Source organism: Equus quagga, chromosome 7, assembly GCF_021613505.1.
Source record: "Equus quagga isolate Etosha38 chromosome 7, UCLA_HA_Equagga_1.0, whole genome shotgun sequence".
In the NCBI taxonomy this organism is placed as follows: Eukaryota; Metazoa; Chordata; class Mammalia; order Perissodactyla; family Equidae; genus Equus; species Equus quagga.
In genome coordinates this window covers 44,456,758-44,477,427 of record NC_060273.1, presented here as the reverse complement: position 1 = coordinate 44,477,427, position 20,670 = coordinate 44,456,758, and the positions used below count along the sequence as shown (strand labels likewise).

The 20,670-nt window shown below is 52.9% G+C and overlaps 1 protein-coding gene across 3 annotated transcripts in view; it reads right to left on the bottom strand.

The window, feature by feature from the left end:
- Positions 1-15,584, bottom strand: part of GFPT2 (glutamine-fructose-6-phosphate transaminase 2) — a 39,599-nt gene extending 24,015 nt beyond the window's left edge. Inside the window, exons 1-4 of one of the 3 annotated variants that reach the window (XM_046666625.1) lie at positions 15,492-15,584; positions 4,808-4,915; positions 3,836-3,934; positions 3,207-3,332 (exon numbers count right to left, since the gene is read on the bottom strand). In XM_046666625.1, the coding sequence (XP_046522581.1) occupies positions 3,207-3,332; positions 3,836-3,934; positions 4,808-4,915; positions 15,492-15,498 (340 nt within the window). In that variant the 5' untranslated portion in view covers positions 15,499-15,584. Of the gene's footprint in view, positions 1-3,206; positions 3,333-3,835; positions 3,935-4,807; positions 4,916-15,491 lie in introns of those variants that run through there. The other 2 variants (XM_046666627.1, XM_046666628.1) reach the window with 2 other exon arrangements.
- Between the last annotated feature and the right edge of the window lie 5,086 nt (positions 15,585-20,670).

The following is a 20,670-nucleotide window of genomic DNA, read 5'->3' as shown; positions in this document are numbered from 1 at the left end:
CTCTGCAAACTCTGCTCCTCCAGGGACTTCTGTTAAGCAAACTTCATTTGCAGTGATAGAGCTGATGTCTGCTGTGTCTAGACTTGAACCCGAGGAAACATACATTTCTCTTTGATACAAAGTACCCACCCATCTGACCACCATGGAGCTCTGGTCTGCAATATCCTCAAACAGGCTTTGGTATTTACACCAAACCCGTTTAACCCCTGGTTAAATGGAAACGATTCCAGGCATTCCCAACAGGCTTCAGGCTCAAAGAGGCCACAGGCTAGCAACCGTAAAAAGATCTGAGTCTAAAATTTTGTTTTCACTTAAAAATTCGGGTTTTCTTAGGGGGGAAACTCCCAGAGGTGCTGGCATCCCTGGGCTCACCCACATTCCTGTGTGGCCAGGGACGCTTCTCTGCAGGTCGCCGGGTACAGCTTCTCCCAGCTCCCCGCACGCTGCGGCACGGCCGCGCTTCCGCACCCCATGCACTGGTTCTGGGCTGCTCCCGCCCAGCTGGGACCCCCTGGTCGACCCTGGGAGGGTGAGGAACGTCCACCTCAGTCGCCTCTGCATTTCCTCCATCAATAGCTGTTGAATCAGTAACTTGAGGAAATAACCTCCTTTCCCACTCAGCCTAGATGACAGAAAGACTCTTCGTTATCCTCGAGATTCGATTACCCACCAGGACGTGCCTAGATGTTGGTCGTTCTTCATAAATACTATTACTCAGCGAATCTTTGGATCTCTGATTCAAGTTTTTCTTCAGGACAGGACAGATTTCTCCTACTATATTTTTTAAACCCTTTTCCTTTATTCCTTTTCTTTATTTTTACCATAATTTTCTGTCTCTCTCTTTTTTTTTTACAACCTATTGTTTACTTTCGAGAGGTCCTACAAACACTCTGTCGGTTGAGTAAGAAAAGCCATTTTCAGCAGGCGTGTGAGCCACAGCTGGTCTCCGCTACAGCTCTGTGAATTTGTTAGTTTCATTTGTTCGGATCTCGCTGGGGGGGCACCAGTTATCCACCTGTTGGATCTCTATTAACTGCCTCCATATCCATCCCCTTCTCTATTTTTTTCCTTATCTACTGTGACATTATTTCTTTACATTATTTTCTTAACCTTGTCACATTTTCTTTCATTGGGAAAACTTCCTTGTGTAATTTCCTTGTGCTGTGAAGTTGCTGGGTCTAAGTCTTAAAATTATGCTCTTCAGCTATCACTGATGAGTTGCTACAGAAATTTTATGAATGTTTTATTTCTCATGTTATTTTCTTTCAATGACTCATCCTGAGTCAGGGCAGGCACTTCCAAGTTTGGGTGGTGGGGGCATCTCCTTGGAGCCTCCCTGCTTCAGGGACACAGAATCGTCATCTGCACTGACGTGAGGGTTCACCTTACGGCCGGGTGGGCAGGAGGCTGTGGCTGGGGTAGTGCTACCTGAGGGCACGTGGTCTAGAACGTGGTTCCAGCCAACATTGCTGCTCCAGGGACCAGCCTCTGCATCTGGCTTGGGGTTTGGCTGGATGTACTTCTGGGTCCTCAGGACCATGGGGTCCGCTGCCCCCTCCTGGGTGTAGGGTGCCTACCCCAGTAGTGGGATACTCTATGGTTCAGGGAACAAACCGGATCCAAGGATCAGTCCCCAGCCAAAGCCTCACTGCCCGAGACTCTGACCGTGGGGACACATGTGCAGCCCAGCCCCTGTGCTACCGCTAGCTGCTCTGCTGAGCAGGGCATGTGAGGCTCTCCTTCTGTTCTCCAGAGGAGGCCTTCCCTTTCAATCTGGGCAGGTGATGCACTCTGCAGAGTGCTTCGGAAAGAGGGTGCAGCACACGGGCTCTGTTGAGGCTGGGGTGCCCGTCCCTCCACCCAGGGCGGCACACTGCCTGCCTTGGGGAACCACCGTCCACAGTGGACAGGAGGCTGCACAGGGAGGTGCTGCTCTCTGCTGTGGCCTCACTTCCAGGACAATTAAGTGTAGTGAGGCTGGTCCAGCATTAGCTAAGTGCCTGCTGAGAAGCACCCAAAATTGCTTTGAAGACTCTGATCCCTGCTGTAATGTGGGGTTTGGCAAGAACTTGCCTTACGCCACGGGGCATCTTGGGTGGGCATCCTAGCTGATCCAGAGATCATTCTCTCCACCAGATACCCTCCCCACTGTGCCTGGTGTGGGTCACTGGGGGCTTCTGACACGACTGGGTCCAACCCAGAGTTGGGATTCACTGGAAGGCCCGGATGATGTCTTGGCCTCTCGTCTGCCCTTGGAGCCAGCCCTTGGAGCCCTGGGAAGAGTCAGAGATTGTGCCCTCTCTCCATCTCACATGCTCACTGTATCCTACTGCAGGAGGCCCCACTGCCCCTGGGGGCTGAACACGAGCCCCTAAGAGCTGCCACTGGGAGCCCCAGACCTACCAGCCCTTCCCTCATGAGAGCGGGCGGGGACGTCATTTAAGAGAAAGCGGGCATGGAGAACCGTCCTGGGGCCCACGAGTTGGAGCTGGCACAGGGGAAACTGGGAGAACTGGTGAGCCCCCAGCCCACTAAAGAGGGCCTTGTGCCCCTGTGGCTGCCCTGAGCAGTTGCCGTGTCCCTGCTCTGTGACCTTGGCCTGCTGCGTCAGAGCCCAGTTACCATACCTTCCAGTTGGTCAAGGGATGCCGGAAGTCTGGACTTTATGTACAACTATTCTGATTTTTTACAAAAGCAAAGCAAGCCAAGTCGAGGGGTCTGCTGCTGGGAGGAGCTCCTGGGCCGCCAGTGGCAGCCTCTGCTTCTCCAAACCTCAAGCCCTCAGCTGCTGCGGCCCACGGATGCCGAACGAGATCAGCACTGCCATCTGCCCTGGCTCAGGTCACTCTCTTCAGAGGCAGGGGTGGGTTTAGGTGGATGAGGAAGGAGCCCCATCCTCCCTCAAGAGCCAGCCCTCTGACACTTGGGTCCCTTGTTGAGGAACAGGGCTCAGGCCTTCAACCCATCACACCACCAGGTCCCATTCAGGCTGGGTCCCAAGAGCCAGCAGCACTCATAGGAGAGGCCACGTTGTTCTGTGCATGCCTAAGGGGCCAGCACTGCTCAGGGGCCAGGCTGAGGTCCAGTACCACCACTTTGCATCTGGGCCAGTTGTGGAGCCAATTGGCAGTGGGCGTGGATCAACCTGGTGCAGCTCAGGGCCGGGCACAACCGTCGGCACAGGAGAGCAAGGCCACACTACGTACCGTTGCCTTTGTCTGAGCGCTGTGGGTGGCTGTTGACAGCATTGGGGACCCCGTGGGTGGCCCAGCGTGTGTGGGCAATGCCAAAGTGGGTTTCAAACTCCACCTTTAAGTCCATGCTGTCTTGTTCTAGATAAAAGAGAAATCCGTTTGCTGCAGTGTAAATAAACACTGACACAGTACAGTCAGGGCGAGCTGGCCTCACTGAAGGGAGACCCACCAGCTGCGCCCAAAGCACAGCCACCCTCAACCACAAAGCCCACCCTGGGGACTCTGCCAGCCCCCTGCTGCTGTTTATTTAGTACTTATCAGTCACCTTAACCGAAACAAGTTTACTTTAAAAAGAAAATTATAGAACACTACCATAATGGAAAAGCAGTACCATTTATCAGAAAAAAATAAAATAAATAGATAAGTACTAATTATTAAAAAAATGATTCTCCATGCAGTTCCACCTAAAATAAACTGTCCCACATTCTGGGAAACTCAGTTTTACAGCCTGGGCTTAACCCTCTGCCTGTGCATCCACGCTTGGGTGAGTGAACTTTTCATCTCAAGTGCTGTTGGAATAGAAGATTGCAAAGTGACCCAGGCTACGTGCATTGCTCTCACTCACTGTGCTTTCCACTTACTGTAAAGTTCTTCATCAAGAGCCTTGACATTTCCTCTTTTCTTGACTAGCTGGATATGTCTTTCTTTGACTTCATTATTATTTCCATCGATTGCCACACCTGTAGTGTAAACATGATTTTTTGTATTGGAATGTAAGATTTGCCTGCACACTTTGTTACAGGGTACCACCCAGGGCGAGGGCAACACAGAGCTGTCACTTCATTAGTTCTTGCTCCCCGGGCTGCCCAAAAGAGAACCCAACAGTGTTCGGGATATCGACTTGGAAACAATAGGCTGTAGCTGTGGCAATGCTTAACTGTGAGCAGGGAGCGTGCGCCTGGAACCCGAGCTGTGGCTGCCTCCCCGGCTTCGAACCAGGGTGAGCCCTCGAGCCCTGCGGGACAGGTGCCCCCATGCCCGCCTCTGAAGTCAGTGGCTCATTGGAGGGCATCTATCTTGCTGCATCCTTTGTATTCTTCAGCACTATCTCCATCGCATCAGTGTTCCTGCAGCCTTTCATCTGACTTGCTTCTGTTAACAATTGATAGGGATGGAACATGGTCCGGCTCTCCCTTCCTTCTGAGGCTGCTTAATAACAAAATGGGAAACAGACTAAATATCCACCTGTTAGAGGATGGAGGAGTGAACTCTGAGACAGTCATCCAGCAGAGGACTGCGCAGCCACTTGGAAAGATCGTTAGGAAGAGTTTAGGATAATGGGAAACGCTAAGATAAGTGAAAAAAGAATGTAAAATTACAGAATTGCATAATTTCAATTCAGTAAAGACAAAAAAAAAATCTATGCATGATATTTCCACCAGACCACCCCAATATACGCATGTCAATGACCGGAGGAGGGACGCAAAGATATTGATGGGGGACACTTCTGATGGAGATTGTTTTATCCTTGTTTCTTCTTCCTTTTCTACAGCTTTCAAATTTCTTTACTGAAGAAGCGTTATGTGTGTATTGCAGCCGCCTGCAGGGCCTACCTGCCGAGTCATAGCCTCTGTACTCAAGTCGCTGCAAGCCCCTGATGAGGGTTTCAAAAATCTCCTTCCTCGTCCGGGGGACTCTGTAGTTCATGTAGGCGAAGATTCCTGTTAAAAGAGGGGAAAACCGCATGTTTATAAAACACTTGGTTCATGTTTAGAAGAAAATGCCTGAGCGCTCCTGCACTGTGGGAGGCTCCCAGCTGCCTGCACAGGAAGACGGGGCCTTCCCGACATCCCTGGAGAAGAGCCGCGCCCCTCCTGCTTCTGGAAGGGTGTCCTATGCAGCCCTCCCTCTGTGACCAGAGACTCACGAGACACGTGAAGGACACACACACACACCACGGCCTTCAGCTCCACTGCACGGAACCTCTCCAGGGACCTACGTCCGGGGGCAATGTTCATAATAGTAAAGGTCAGCAACACAGCCCAACCACCCAACCATCCGGAAGTCCCCACCTCCGAGAACTTCTGACTGGCACAGAACATGCCTGGGAAGAGTCCTCGGGAGGCCGCAGCCGCCTCCAGAGACAGGTGGGACAGGGCTGGGCCTCTGCTCCACTTCCCACTGGCCCTCCTGCTTGAGGCTTTAGCATCAATAAACACTACTTTTTCAACGGCTATCCTGCCCTGTGAGCGCCCCATCCCAGCATCCCTCTGTCCTTTCGTCCTCCCTGCCCCACATGGGAAACCCCACCTCCCAGGGCAGCTTGTCCAGGCCCCAGCAGAAGCACGCCCCAGCCCTGGGTAACCCCCGGGCGCTTGCATCTACATCCCTGACAAGGACACAGGTTGGCGCTTCTATCTTTATATTTCTCACTGTGTATCAGCATGCGGTCCTTGTTCAATAAATGTATGTGGAATAGAGTGACCATGAATCTATATTAATCAGGAAAGCGATAGTCTGAATCATGAAAAAGCTTTTGGGCTTCAGGGACATTCATAGTAACTCATCTTACTGAGACCTCAGTGTGTGCCAGGCACTGGGCCAAGCGTTCCCGCACAGCTGTCACTCAAAGCTCACAGCGTCCTGGAGGTTGGACCTGCCACTCCCCTCCCCTCACCTTCTGGAGAAGGAGCCTGGGGGCCTGTGACTGGGCCAGAGTCAGGAGTGGGGTCAAGGAGACCTGACTTCAGGACTTAAATGCTCCAAACCACTGAGCAGTGCCGCCTCGGGGAGGAATAGGGTTAAAAGAAGGTTTATTTTTCCAACTACATTTGGCTGGGATGACAGAAAGGTCTGACTAGGATTAAAACTTTGCCAGATCTGGGCTGGCCCAGCGGCACAGTGGTTAAGTTTGCACACTCCACCTCAGCGGCCTGGGGTTCACAGGTTCAGATCCTGGGTGTGGACCTACACATCGCTCATCAAGCCATGCTGTGGCAGCACCCCACATACAAAATAGAGGAAGATTGGCACAGACATTAGCTCAGGGCCAATCCTCCCCCAAAAAAAATGAAAAAAGAAAAATAAAGAAAAAAGAAGATAATCTGCATCCCCATGTCCACTGTAGCATTATTCACAATAGCCAAGAGATGGAAACAACCTAAGTGCCCATCGACGAATGAATGGATAAAGAAATTGTGACATACATATATAAAGTCTATATATCTAGATATCTATATCTATATCTATCTATCTATCTATAAAGGAATCTCCTTCAGCCATAAAATAGAGGGAAATCCTGCCATTTGTTACAACGTAGATGGGCCTTGAGGACATTGTGCTGAGTGAGATAAGTCAGACAGAGAAAGACAAACACTGTATGACCTCACTTATATGTGGAATCTAAAAGACCCCAAACTCATAGATACAGAGAGCAGACAGGTGGTGGCCAGAGGTGGGTCGTAGGAGGTGGGGAAATTAGGTAAAGTTGGTCAAAGGTACAAATTTCCATTTATAAAATAAACAAGTTCTGGGGACGTCATGTACAGGACAGTGACTATAATTAACAATACTCTGTGTATTTGAGAGTCACTAAGAGAGAGGATCTTAGAAGTTCTCATCACAAGGAAAACAAATTTTAACTATGTGAGGTGATGAATGCTACCTAATCTTATTGTGGTGATCATTTTGCACTACACACATATACCAAGTCATTATGTTGTACAACTTAAATTTACACAATGATATATGTCAATTATATCTCAATAAAACAGGGGAAAATATTTGCCAGAGATAAACCTCAGAGTGCACGCCTGCCTGCGGGTAATCGAGAGTTAACCACGACCATGTGCAAAACCATCTGCAGTATCGCTGTCATTCAGCAGATTAGATTCCAGTCAATGTGGTACATCCAAATGAATGATTACATTTCAATTAAATGAACTTTACATTCCTCAGCAGTAAGTAGGGTCACACCATGTGGACATTTAACTTGCTAGAATTCATCTGGACAGTCAGTCAAAAAACAGGCGATAAATTTAAACAGTGCTAAAAATGATATTTTGCATTCTTATGTACTGTATGTCACTGTACACAGGATATATTTGCACACAACTATTAAGGTGCAGGGTTTATGTATAAAAAGATGCATAGTGTGCTTTCTGAGCAGTTACAGACGTTTTCTTTTAAAAACGGCTGAGGGGAATTTTGGCGGTCAGCTATTTTTGTCTTCCTGGTGGCCTCGGTCAGGCGAGATGCTGAAGGCGAGGGCTATATGTCAGAATGGCGCTGCCCAGCGAAGGCGCCGTCGGGTGGGGTGGCCGAGCGTCTGTGCGCCAGGGGCTCATCTCTACCGACACTTCTGACCTAAACACACTTGGGCAGGGGATGTATTTTTGTCACCTTCCTTACTAAAAAACCCAATAGTTACCTTTTAATATAAACATTAACAAATTTTTCACTGCTTTATTAGGATATAAGTCATAGACCACAATATCCTCCCATTTAAAGTGTGCAGTTCAATGGTTTTTAGTATAGTCACAGAGTTGTGTAACCATCACCACAATCTGTTTCGTGAAACTTCCCAAAACATTAATTTTTCAGAAAGTTCCCTGGAAAGGCACGGCCAAGTTCCAGTCACCATCAGGAACACGCCTCTGGGAGACGGTTCTACAAACTCACAGATCATTTTTGGAGTCTTTTAAACTACCAAATTTTCCCGGCATCCTGGGAATTGTTCTAGAATTACAGCTGCCCCTCAGGAAGGGGAGCCAACAGGCATGTTGCAGGTGACACAAAGGCCATACCCCAACTCTGGAAAGCTGTAAATCCGAAAGGTTTTTTTTTTTTTTTTTTTTAAGGAAGATTAGCCCTGAGCTAACATCTGCTGCCAATCCTCCTTTTTTGCTGAGGAAGACTGGCCCTGAGCTAACATCCATGCCCATCTTCCTCTACTTTATAAGTGGGATGCCTACCACAGCATGGCTTGCCAAGCGGTGCCATGTCCGCATCCGGGATCCGAACCAGCGGAACGCACTTAACTGCTGAAAAGTTTTCACGAGCGCGTGAGTGCTCTATGACTCTGCTCTCTAGTCCTCCCGGCCATGCCCCTTCCTCCGGGCAGCTTCACTTCTGGACTCACGTCAGGCACGGATGCGTCTCTGGCTCAAAGATCCAGAACAGTCTCTTTGGTGCAGGGGGTGCCGCCACCAGAGCCCCTGGTGGGCTGGGGCGGTTAAAGGGTCCTTGTCCTCAGGACACTAGCTGTGTCCATACCCAGCCAGAGGCTCGGCGGCCACTCAGGCACATACTGGGAGATCAGTGCGGTGAGGGCGGCTGCCAAGGAGTGTTTCTTAAGGTCTTTTTGCAAGAAGGCATAAATCTAATTTTCAACAAAAAATCTCTTGCATGCCGACATCTATTCAGTAAGTTCTTTCATTAACCAAGCACAACCTCTCTTGTCTCGCAGCTCACCCTCCTGGCTGGATTTTCCCTGCACTCTACTGAGATGAAGTGACTAAAACAGCACTGACACTGTGCTCTTACTATTTAAAAAAAAAATAATGAAATAGAATTTCTCTTGCTATTCACGTCAGAATTCCCTCCTTGAACCTCTTCCATCCATAATGGAAGCCAAGAAGCCATTTTTTACCTATGAGATCAGTAAAGAGCAAACAGTTTGACAGTAAGTGAGAGTTTGAATTCGTGCACCCTGGTTGGAAGGCAATTTGGCATTCTCTCAAAATTAAAATGTACACATCTGTTGACCAGAGCCGTTACACTTCTAGGAATGTATCCAACAGCCATCTCTGCAGAGATGCCTGTGTGCACGTACAAGGAGAGTGCTCAGTGCTGTGTGTGGCAGCTGAAGTCTGGAGACAGCCTGATGCCTGGCAGGGACCAGGTAAGCGACGATGCAGCCACATGGTGGGGCCCACGGGGCCACAGGCAGGCGCCCTCCACAGAGGATGAGGTGAAGCTGTGTGCTTTCTTGGAAAACAAGCTACACCTCCAAGATGTGTCAAGGGGAAAAGCAGCTTGCAGAACACAAGTAAATGATGCAGGGTGGGCTGGAGAGACGCAGACAGTATTCCTGGAATGACACCTGTGACCCCGGGGCAGGGGTGCTTCTGAGGAAGGTGCTGGACTCAGGGCAGAAAGTCCCTTCGACTGCACATGTGCTCTTTGTATGCTCAGGACATTTCGACACGTGCCCGGATACACTATTTTACACGTGCCACTATGTGAACCAGAGGGCAGTGGGCACAGGATTGTCATCTAGCCCTTCTGACTTCACCATGGCTCCCTAGCTCACTTGGAGGAACAACAGCCACAGAAGGGGGAAAGCACAGTCCGAGCACACAGTCCAAAGCGTAAAGGACGCGCTGGGTCACCCCGCCTGAGGGCCTCCTCCCTCGCCTGCTCACTTGTCTGTGACAGCAGGAGGCACAGAGCTGCGCCAAATACTGATTTCAAATCCCAGCTCGCCCCTTGCCCCCCGTGTGGCTGGGAGCAAGTCGCCGAACCTCCGGCAGAGCAGGGCCGTGGCGGCACCTCCCGCCCAGGGTTGCTGCGAGAATTCCTGGAGTCTTTGTGCAGCATGCAAACAGCGCTTAAGAGTGTGAGTGCGTGCATGTAAGTGCGCGGGTTTGTGTCTGAGTGTCGGGGGGTTGTGTGGTGTGCTGGGGGCGGGGGGACAAGTCTACTCTTCTGCAGGAGGTCCCCAAGTTGGGGAGGCCGCTGGGCCAGAGGTGAGGGCTGCACAGGAGGCTGCGGCCTCTCTCCACGTCCAGTCTTCACTCGTGTAGACTGAGGAATGCCACTTTACTGATGAGGGGGAGATGACAATTTCTGCTGCCTCCTGGCAGAAGTGAGAGCAGAGGTGGGGGTGTCAAGGAAGCGTGAGGTCCCACAGGCTGGTTCTCACACAAAGGCACAGGGACCCACAGGCCTGGCTCAGGATCGGGAGCAGCTGGCTCCTCTGGGAACAGCCTCGCCCTGCCTCAGGCCTCCTTGGGACTCTGTGGGTTAAAGTCACTGCCCCACAGCAGTCCCTGAGATGACAGGAGACTGCCTCCTGCAGCAAACGTGGGCAAGGCATTTCTATTTTTAATAGAAGAGTTCTTGGTGTCCTTATCAGGTTAAGATATCACCAAGAGCAAAGGGGAAGCAACATATTCTCTAAATTATACCAAAAAAACTTTTAAGAGAAAAACCAGAAGTCTTATTTAAACTGCCAGAATTTGGCTTTAAAAAAAACTAGACCTTTTTTTTCTCTGTGAGAGAAATATTTCCTTTGAAAATTAAAGAGGGAGACGATAAGATTAAATTACTTAATTTTGTTTTTACCAAATTGATCTTCAGATTTTCTCTCAAGAGTGTTTGTAACCTCATGCTAATCTCCCTTTATAAATGAATTTTGCTAAATATAAAATAACGCCTCAATTTAAAAGCACTGTTTACTCATGCCACATTACAAAATTTCCGGAAGGTTTCCCTAAATTTGGGAAACCCCTGATGAATAAGACCGACTGATAGAGAAACGGCATGATGACGCGGAGGAGGAGGAAGGCGAGGGGGATACCAGGCAGTGCTGAGCGAGCCCTGCCCACCGGCCGCTATCCCAGAATGCCCACGGCGGTCCCGACAGTCCCGGAAGCAGGAGCAGTGGTGTGTGGGAGCTGTGTGGGAGGACCAGCAGCTCCCGAGAGCCAACTGTGTGCACCTCTTCCCAGCTCCACGCTCAGGGACCTTATATTGATGAACAGAAATTAGCCATGGGGAGAATACTGGCACCACAGAAACGGGCAAACCAGGGAGCTGTTGTTAAGCATTTTTTCTGCACATCACTGAGTAGGGGGCTCTGTTTTGAGAGGCCCCTGTGGCTTGGAGAGAGAACAAGCTAAGTGATCTGACCCCAGAGTCTGTGCACCGTTAACTCCAGCCCAGTCCCCTGTGAGGCATCTGTCCCTGAACTGAACTGGTATAGGGAGGAAGGGAGTGTCAATAGGATGGGGTTCTGAGAGCCAGAAGTAGTTTGGGACAAAAGGGTGAGCTGTCTGCTGGGTCACATAACCTCCCTGGACTGCTGTTTCATCTGCTGAGATGAGGGGCAAGCTCTCCCGAGAGACCACCGTGCAAGTAAACAGACTGTGCATGTCCTGGCTCCTCTTGATTCTGGGGAATAAAACCATGCGTGCTGCTTGCATGGAAGATGAGTGGAAAGGGTATGCATGTGCACGGAGGGCAAGATCCTCTGAGCGCCGTACTTACGTGACCCGAGAACTGATTTGTAGAGAAACTGTGAAAACCGTTTGGTCCAACTGGGTGTGTGACACCTGCCAGTGCAGGATGGGGTATTTAACTGATGCCTGTGTTCACCTTCTGACTGTGCTGAGTCCAGTCTGAGGGTGCTGGGACCAGGGGACTTGGGGGTGTGTGTGGGAGGGGTCCTAGCAGCCCTCTGGTCAATGTCCTTGTGGCCCTGACTTAAGCATGTGGGATTGGCAACACTGGGCTGTTCTTGGGGAAGGCACCTGAGAGCAAGAACCCAATTGTAGCAGGACGAATAACGGCCCTCAAAGATATTAGGTCCTCTCCCCGAGAATCCATAAATGTTCCTCTATATGGAAAAAGGCCTTTATAGATGTGATTAAGTTAAGGATCTTGAGATAGGAGATTATCCTGGCTTACACCGGTGGGTCCTAATGCAATCACAAGTGTCCTTATAAGGGAGAGACACAGAAGAGGAAAAGGCGCTGTGACCAGGGAGACAGAGAAGGCAGTGATGTGGCCCGAGCCAAGGGATGCCGGCGGCCACCAGAGCTCAAAGAGACAAAGAAGAGGTTCTCCCCTACAGCATCCAGAGGAAGTGGGGTCCTGCTGACACCTTGGTTTTGGCCCAGTAAAACTGATTTTTCAACTTCTAGTCTCTAGAACTATGAGAAAATAAATTTATGTTGTTTTAAACCAGTAAGTTTGCGGTAATTTGTTACAGCAGCCAGAGAAAACTAACATACCAACTAAGACAAAAGATGATGAATGCAAGGCAAGGGCTTTACCTTTTAGCAAAAACTGAGAATTATCCAATTCTCCAAAGCCAGCACCCCTCCTCCCCCTGCCCCCCCCCCCCATAGATTACTAAACGCAGCCGTGAAGCACAGGGAAGATTTAAGAATTCACAGATGGGCAGTGCAGTCCTTTCTGTCAGATCCCCGTGCAGGCACAGTCCATGCTGCCGTGCCGTTGCATATGCTGGGCCTGCAGCCTGGCACCCCATCACCTCTTTCTCTCTGCAGAGCTCATACACGAGGCCAGGCCCTCATGGCACTGTCCCAGGTTCCTCCCTTCCTCCCTCTCTTCCTGGGAGTCAGTGCTCCATGCCTCTGCTGTGCCAGGGTCCCAAGCTCAGACTGCACAGGGCCCGACAGGTACCATCAGTGAGCGAGGCAGCTGGGCAGGGGCTGGGAGAATTGAGGAGTTTGCACCTATCATCCTGGGGGCGCTATTCAGAAATACAGGTTGCTCACCTTGGGTTTTTTCAAGAGAAGTAGAAAATCCCACCTACCTATGTGAAATCTCCCAATTTTGTAATTTGTTAACTAATTTAAAAAATAAAATTTGAACCCTGTGCACCAAACAGAAAGATGTCTGCCTGCTGGTTTGCCATGGGGCTGCCAGGCTGCACCTGTGCCCGAGGCTCTTCCCTCCACGGCAGCATTTATCTCCTGCGTTATCCCTCCAACTACCTGCTCCTTCTCTTGGGGAGGATCACGCCCACACAGCCCCAGGGCCTCTCTAGGAGAAGCCATTCACTAATGGCTGAGTGAAGAAGGAAAGAAAATGGGAAAAGGAGGGAGGCAGGGAGAGAAGGAATATAGTAACCTTTCTATTGGCAGAAAGTCAGCAAAATGACGGCAACTCTTGATGTCAACAAAACCACCCATGAATACCGTGTCATTTCAGCTAAACTCTCAGTGCACTGGAACTGTGAGGGTCATCTGCGTAGAGTGTGGAGGATCAGCTAATACCAGGTCTGGCTTTTTGCGGGAGAAGCATCGAAGACCAGGGAGAGTGAGAGCCAATCTGAGCACAGGAAGGCCTTTCAGCTCAGATCCTGCTGACTCCTGCCAGACAGCCCAGAGAGCTGAGCTCTGAAGTGGCTTCAAGGTAGTGGATCTCAGCAGGGAGATGGCCAACCCAGAGAAAGGACCTGGAACAACTCCTGCTCAGACACAGGTGTGCAGAGACTTCTCTGGGCCTCAATTTCCCCAAAAGTAAAGTGAAGAGGGTAAGTGGTTTATTCCAGGAGCATCTTCACATGTTTTGCTGTATCCTTGTACCAAATGCACAATCATTTCTTTAATCTCTTTCTATAAAATTGACTGAATTTTCAAAAATGTATATGAATTCATTACAAAAGCAAGTAACCGTAAAAGGAAAACCAGTACCACTTGCCGTACATACACAGACCATAATCTAAAAGCAACCAGACCAGTGTGTTCAATTCTAGGCAGCTGCCCCTGTGCGCTGAGCCTGGGATGGCTTCCTTAGTGCAAGGGGTGCTTGGCAAGTGTCAGAGAGATGTAAAGACACATTAGCACCCAGCTGCGACTTTCTCCTGGCTACTTGAAAAGGAAGTAACTTTGCCATGTAGGAATTCCATGTGACTCCCTGACTCGCTGAGAGCTGCTGGGTGGGCTGTGCCAGCAGGGAGCCCTAAGGTCAGGACACAGGTAGTTACAACCGACAGTTCATCCTTTCCGTAGGGGACAGAACATGAGCGGCCCTTTAAGAAAGCAGAACAAAACTGGTGATTTTGAGAGTTGGAGATGGAACCCTCGCCCGCCTCCCCTCCCAGGCTCAGAAAGACAACCGATAAAGCTGGATGCAAGTAGGAAGCAGGATGGAAGCTTGGGGTGGTGCTGGAGACAGAATGACGCAGAGAGGAAGCTGCTGGAGCTGGACGGGCAGACTCTCCCACAGCAAGGTCTTGGTGCACTAGTCTGACTCTAAGGCCACCACGTGGTCAAGGGCCTTGAACACCACACTGAAGGGCTTGGAACCCAAAGGGCTTCTGGTAAAACTGTCACCTTTGCCTCATCTCTGTCCCCAGAAATGCCCACAGGAAGCCGTAGACACTGCGAACGATGGCCACGAGTCCTGAGACATTCGCTGGGCGTTCCGGAATTTAAATTGCTGCCTGCTTGGTCTGGAGAAGGCTGCGCCCCAAAGTTGGCTGCTCCCTTCTTGGTCAGTCGCTCCTTTTTCACTTTTTCAGGAGCGCCTGGCCTCAGAAACAAGGCCCGGACAGGCCTTGGGCCAGCGCTCACCGCTGGCCCGGCCCACCCCACCCCACGGCCCTCGGAGAAAGCAGACAGAGGCCTTTCATGGCTTCAAAAGTTCCACCAGGTCCTCCAGCCACAGGAGGCTGGAATGGGTAACTGAATCCCACTCAAAGAAGAAAAAAAAAAAAAAGGCACAGTGACCTTTTGTCCCAGCAGAAGTTCCGGGCCCTCTCCCAGCCGGCGGAGGCGGCCCAGCCAGGAGTGTAAGGAATTGCAGATGTGCGCGCAGGGCCTCGGCCGCGCAGCCCCGCCGGACAGCGCCCGGTCGCCGCGGTGTTAGGGACGCCCAGAGCCCGGCCCGCTCCCCGCCCTGGACGCCCTCTCCCAGTTTCGGTCCGAGGCTCGGCGGTGATCGTTGCCTCTTCCCGGCGCCTCACCCAGAGCTCTTTCCAGCAAAGAGGCGGCAACACGGAATCGACCCTGCTAGGGACAGAGGGTTCATTCTGGGTCGCGAGGAGGACGCGAAGGCCCTTCCCGAGCGCACCAGGAGGTGTAGGTGGGGTCGCGTCTCCTCGGTGGCTGCGGGGGGCTGAGAGCTGGGCTGGGCACCCGGCGCCCGGGATGTGCGAACTTGCGCGTGTTCGCCTTTGTGGGAGACTTGGGGGCGCATTCCTTACTGGACATGGGACGCGGACACCTCTGCGTTATGAGGGTCCAGGCCCGGGAAAGGGCCAATTCCCTCCCCTCTGTGGAAGACAGGGTGGCCCTGACCAAGTCCGGGACCAAGGTTGGGCACCCCTCTCCCCTACATCTTCCTGAGACACCCACTCGGGGGCGCGGGGCAGGAGGAGGCAGGCCGGGCCGGTGAAAGCCCTTCGGTCGGGGACTGGGCTAGACCGACGCCCCCGTCCCGCGCCGCCTGCCGGGCCCCGGCGCCGGGCTCTCCCGCCCACGCGCTGAGACGCTGGGGCGCCGGAACCCGCGGTGGCCACGGAAGAGAGGCCGCACTCACCGCACATCGTGGCCACTGCCCGCGCCCTTCGCAGATCCGGGGCTCCGCACGCTCCGGACGCTCGACTCTCGGTCCGCGCCTCGCGCTCTGGGGCTCGGCCTCCTGCTCTTATAGCCCGGAGCCTCAGCCGGGGGCGGGGCGGGGGCGGGGCGGGGGCGGGGCGGGGGCGGGCCCTCCCCCCGCCTGCTCCCCATTGGTCGCCGGTTGTCGTGACAACGGCGGGGACTGGGCCCCCAGGAGTAGGGGCAGGGGCTAGGGGCAGCTTCCAGGCGCAGGTCTTGCTGTGACGCGAGGGCGCTGGGCATTAGGTCCTGGAGATGGGCTGGGGTGGCAGACCGCCTGACTTCGGGCCCGGACACCACCACGGATTAGGCGTGGCCCTTGGGCAGGGGACTGAATCGCTCTGTGCTTCAGTTTCCCCGTCTGTAGAATGGGGATAACGATGGACCCTGGCTCCCGGACCGGGGTGAGGATTGAGGCGGTCTGTGGGGTGAGCAGAGCGCAATGTCGGGTGCAATGTCCACGTTCCGGGCGTGCGCCCCTCTGCGCGCAGACCCCTCTCGGGCCTTCAAACCTGCTTCCCTCCCGTGAGGAGAGGACTCCAGGGCCTCGTTGATTGATGACAAAATTGACGCTCCTCGCAGAAGGAAAAGGACTGTGCTCAACAGGGCAGAATTCGAACCCGGCATTGACTCCAGAGCCGGAGCTCCGAGGCAGGGATTCCCCAGGTCGTGAGCCAAGGTGGGGGGACCCAGGAAGCCGCCCCCGCGCCCCCAGAGCCCCGGAGCGGCACTGGCCGACCCTCCTCCGCGCAGCTGGGCCGAGCGCGCCGGGGCTCCTCCGCCCCCGCAGCCTGGAGCCCGGATCCGCCCGCCAGCGTCACCGGGGCCGGCGTTCCCCGCCCTGGTTCCCGGCCGTCCCCTCCCTCCCCACTGCGCTCTGGCCGGGTCTCCCGAGGAAGGTCACGAGAACTGGCCCAACATTTGCGTACTTTGAAGCCATCTGGTGTTTTTTATTTTACTTAAAAAAAAGGAATCCTGAAATTCTAAACAACTCCTCCCCAGTCGTGTTAGAGAACAAAACGAGCCTTTCGCGTCTTGTCTAGAGCGTTTTTCCTGACATAATCTCTCTCTAGCTTTACCTCGGCTCTGCAGGCCCTGTAGGAGGAGGTGTTTACTGTACCCATTTGCCTGTTGAGCAAACTGAGGCTCAGAGAGAGTAAGGAGGGGGTTTGGTTGAGTCATCCTGCTGGGAAATAGCAGAGCCAGTTCAGGGGCCTCACCCTTCCCTGCGCAGGCCACTGTCATTCCTTCCTCCCTGCGTTCTTAAGAAGCTGCTTCGTGCCTGTCCTGATGCTAAGGACTTAACGATGAGTGGGGATAATCCCACCCGGGTCCTCGAAGCACTTACGAAGTGGTGGGAGGCAGACACTATCCAGTGTCACACAGAGAGGCAGACAGTTCCAGGTGGGACACAGGGAGGGGGGCAGGCCAGGCTGATGACGGGGATGCCAGGCTCTGCCTGGGACTGGGCTGGGGCTGGGGCTCGTGCAGGTCAGAGTGGAGCCAGGGCAGGTTGCCAGAGGAAGTTAGCAGACTCCAGAAGGGAGGAACATGTGCAAAGTTCCCACTGCAGAGGACTAGAGCTGGGGCCGGGCAAGCAGGCTGTTCTGTCCCAGACCAGCCTCCACACTCTGTACTGAGGTGGGGACAGGATGATGTCATCAGGCCTTCCTCTAGCACCAGGACACCAGGAGCCCTGGGGTCCTAGCAGGGTCCAGATCTGTTCCCCACCCTTCATGGGGATTCACTGCCCCCTATGAGTGGGAGGAGAGACCATGTGAGGACCCCTGTGGAGGTATCTGCAGCTGCTGCTGGCCCAGCATCCCCCCTGCTTTGGGGACCAGCCCCTAAGAGTCCGTTGGGAGGCCAGTTGCCTGGGTCTTGCCGTAAAGGCACTAGATCCTCCTGGCCCTGGTGTTGGTTCAGGAATCAGCATGTGGCCTATGGGGGATACTGGCAGAAAGGATGAGCTTGTCCCCTGCCAGGTGGTGCAGCCAGCAGGAGAGTAGACTGGTGTTGCTGGGGACCCTCTTGTCACCTTTGGAGTGGGATGAGGAAAGGCCGTCTGAGAGTGAAGCAATCCACAGCAAAGCAGATCCCTAGGATGGAGAAAGAAGAATGTTTTTGGATCCCCTGGATCCTGCTGGGTCTGAAGCCAGGCTTTCTCTCTGGAATTCTCAGTATCAGTGCTCCATAAATTCTTATGCTTGATTGAGGCACTCTGAAGTGACTTCTGTTATTTGCAACCGAGTAGAGTCCTGGCCCCTTCAAACTGCTGAAACTGTGATCTGAGGGCCAGGGAGCAGTTAGGCAGCTGGTCCTCAGCCCTTGAGGTCCTGCTGGCTGGAGCCCTTCCTGCCCCCAGGCTTGTCAGGGACCTGGTGGAGCCCAGGAGGCCCCTGGGGTTTGTGAGATTAAGCAATCTGCCCAAAGTTACTCAGCCAGGAAGTGGGGACTGGTCTGAATCAGGAGGCCCAGGCTTGGTCTCTTTCAAAGGAGGGAGGATGTAGGACCACACGTAGATGCTGCCCCCAGCCTGGCCTCTTACCTGTGCTTCCAGGAGGGTGAGCCTGAGCAGCTGGAGTCCAAAGCCCAAAGGGCCTCGCAGAGAAGGGCCCTGTGCCTGCTCCCTGTGTGTCCCAGATATCCAGTGCCCTGGCTGTGGCCCTACTTTCCAGGAGAGACTTCGACCCTTCTGGCTAGCAGGGTGGGACCAGAAGCTGGGATTGCAAATACCAGCCACAGACATGGCTTCTTCCCCTGTACAGTTTTTTCAAACCTCAAGTTAACTTTTATAAAGTTGGGAGATTTGCTCATTGATCTGGATTCTCCCAAACAACACAGGGATCTGCTTTCTCCTCCTCCCCCGACAAGCCAGCCGAGTCTCATGGCTGTCCCGGTAGACATGGAACGTGCCTGCTAGCCCCCGCCACAGGCCCTGCTCAGCTGCTTTTCCCTGTGATGTTTCTGCTGGGGCCTTGGGAGGGTTACAGGGTCCCTGGTATTAGGAGGGCTGCCTTCTAACTCCAGCAGGAGTCCTGACTGGGCTTTCACCAGCTCCCATGTGGTCATCAGATTCCTTACCACCAGTCTCCACCTGCCCCAGCTGGGCTGTGGCCACTAGCTGACCTGGGACGGTCACCTGTTCCTCCTGATCTCCTTGTTCCCCTCTGGAAGCAGAAATGCCAAGCAGACCTCAGTGTTGGCTCCTTGAGCCCAGAGACTCAGGCCAGCCCAGAACTGTGGATCACAGGGCTTCCAGGCTTCGGTGGAGGGTCCGAGGAGCTGGGAGTCCAGGGAGCTGAGGCTTGCAGCTGGATCCCTGCATTGGATAACTCCAAGTGTGCGGGGGGACATAAGATTCTAGGGGAACCTTGAGTATTGCTCACAGCAGACAGGGTTTGGCGAGACCAGGCCAGAAATCCCAGATGTCATGACCTGGATGGCGTTCCCCACCTCAGGGTGGCTGGTCCTCAGTTTAGACCTGAGGTGGAGAGGACAGGAAGCAGCAAGACATGAGGCCAGACCTGGGGTGGGGCAGGAAGCCAACCCCCAGCCCCTATCCCCTCCCTCCTGTGGGGCTGGGATGGGGTGGGTGGGGTTCAAAAGGTCCATGGCTAAGGAGGGTCTGAGAGCCTGGCCTGGGGCCAGGGTTTGAGGATAGCGAGAAATGGAGAGCAGGATGGGGAACTGAGGCAGGAATTCTTCCACAGAGTGAAAGCCTGGGGGAGGAAGGCCTCAAGTTTGTCTGGGGCCTGGAAAAGGGGGAGCGTTGTGCAGCTCAGTTTTGGCTGCCAGATGGCTCCACCCCACCCTCATGCCGGCTCTGAGGCAAGAAGGGCCCCCCCTGCAGCAAGGTGGGGGCTGCACAGAGGTGGCCTCCTGAGGAGGTCCTTGGAGCCACAGCTTGTTCCCTGTCTCCTGCAGGGCCTGAGGAGGTGGTCTGCCACAGGCTGAACCTGTGTATTCTTGTATGACTGCAAGTTCATGTAAAACAAATAGGGTTAACTATAAATCTTTATAATTTTTTTCTTCCAGAAGAAATACATATTCTTTTTAGAAAATAAACAATAAAAAATTTTAGGAGTTAACCACTGTCAACTTTTTACACCTCACAACATTCCCCTTTTCATCTATAGTCATTATTTAAACAGCCCTGTGGCTGGACTGCAAATACTGTTTTGTAGCTGGAGTTCGACCCTGATCAGAAAGAATTTTAAACAGTGCTGCGAAGCTCAGATCTGTCCCAGGAGTGCCAGTGCTGTCCCCAGTGCACTCCTGGCGTCACTGCACCCAGGAAAAGCTGGGATCTACTCCGCCAGGAGAGTGGAGGGGCCTGTGTGGGACTGGTGCCTATGGCAGAACCTGAGATCGCACCAGCAGTGGCTGTGGGACAGTGTGAGTAGACACCGCAGGCCCACTCCTGCCAGCGCCCTGGAGGCTCTCTGGCCCAGGGGCAGGGGCTGGTGATGGCTCTGCCTGCCTTTCCACAACTGCATGGCACCCCACTCGGGGCATAGTAGTTCAAGCTCGGTTACTTCAGACAGGCATCTCATCTGGGATAAAAAGGCACATATTGAGGTCCCTACTAGAGCAGGGGAAGCCCCACATTCATGGATCATTCGGTAAAATAAAGCATGGTTGTTCATTTATCCTGCAAATGTTCTTGACACTTCCACATGCCTGCCCTGTGCTAGGCCCAGGAGGTGTGGAAAGGAGACCAACCTAGTTTCCACCCTGGAGGAACTTACAGTCTTAGTGGGCAAACACACACACATATACACACGCACACAGAAAATAGAGGGTGTGGTTCAGATTCGGAGTTTTGTAAGTTGAGAAGTAATTCAACTGGCAAGTGAAGTGGGGAAGGTCATTTCAGGCGGAGGGGACAGTGTATGCAAACGCCTAGGGGTGGGAAAAACCATGTCAGGCACGGGAAGTAAGCATACATAATTGTTAACCCTCTACACCTGTCTGGGGTGCCCACGGGGGTCCAGGCAGGTAATGTAAATAAGGAAGATGGGGGCGGGGGGTGAAATGATAGGGAGCAGTAGGGACTGTGGGTACTAGGACCATGTGTTCCATTTAAACCTCTTTCTGGTACCAAAACAGGGCAT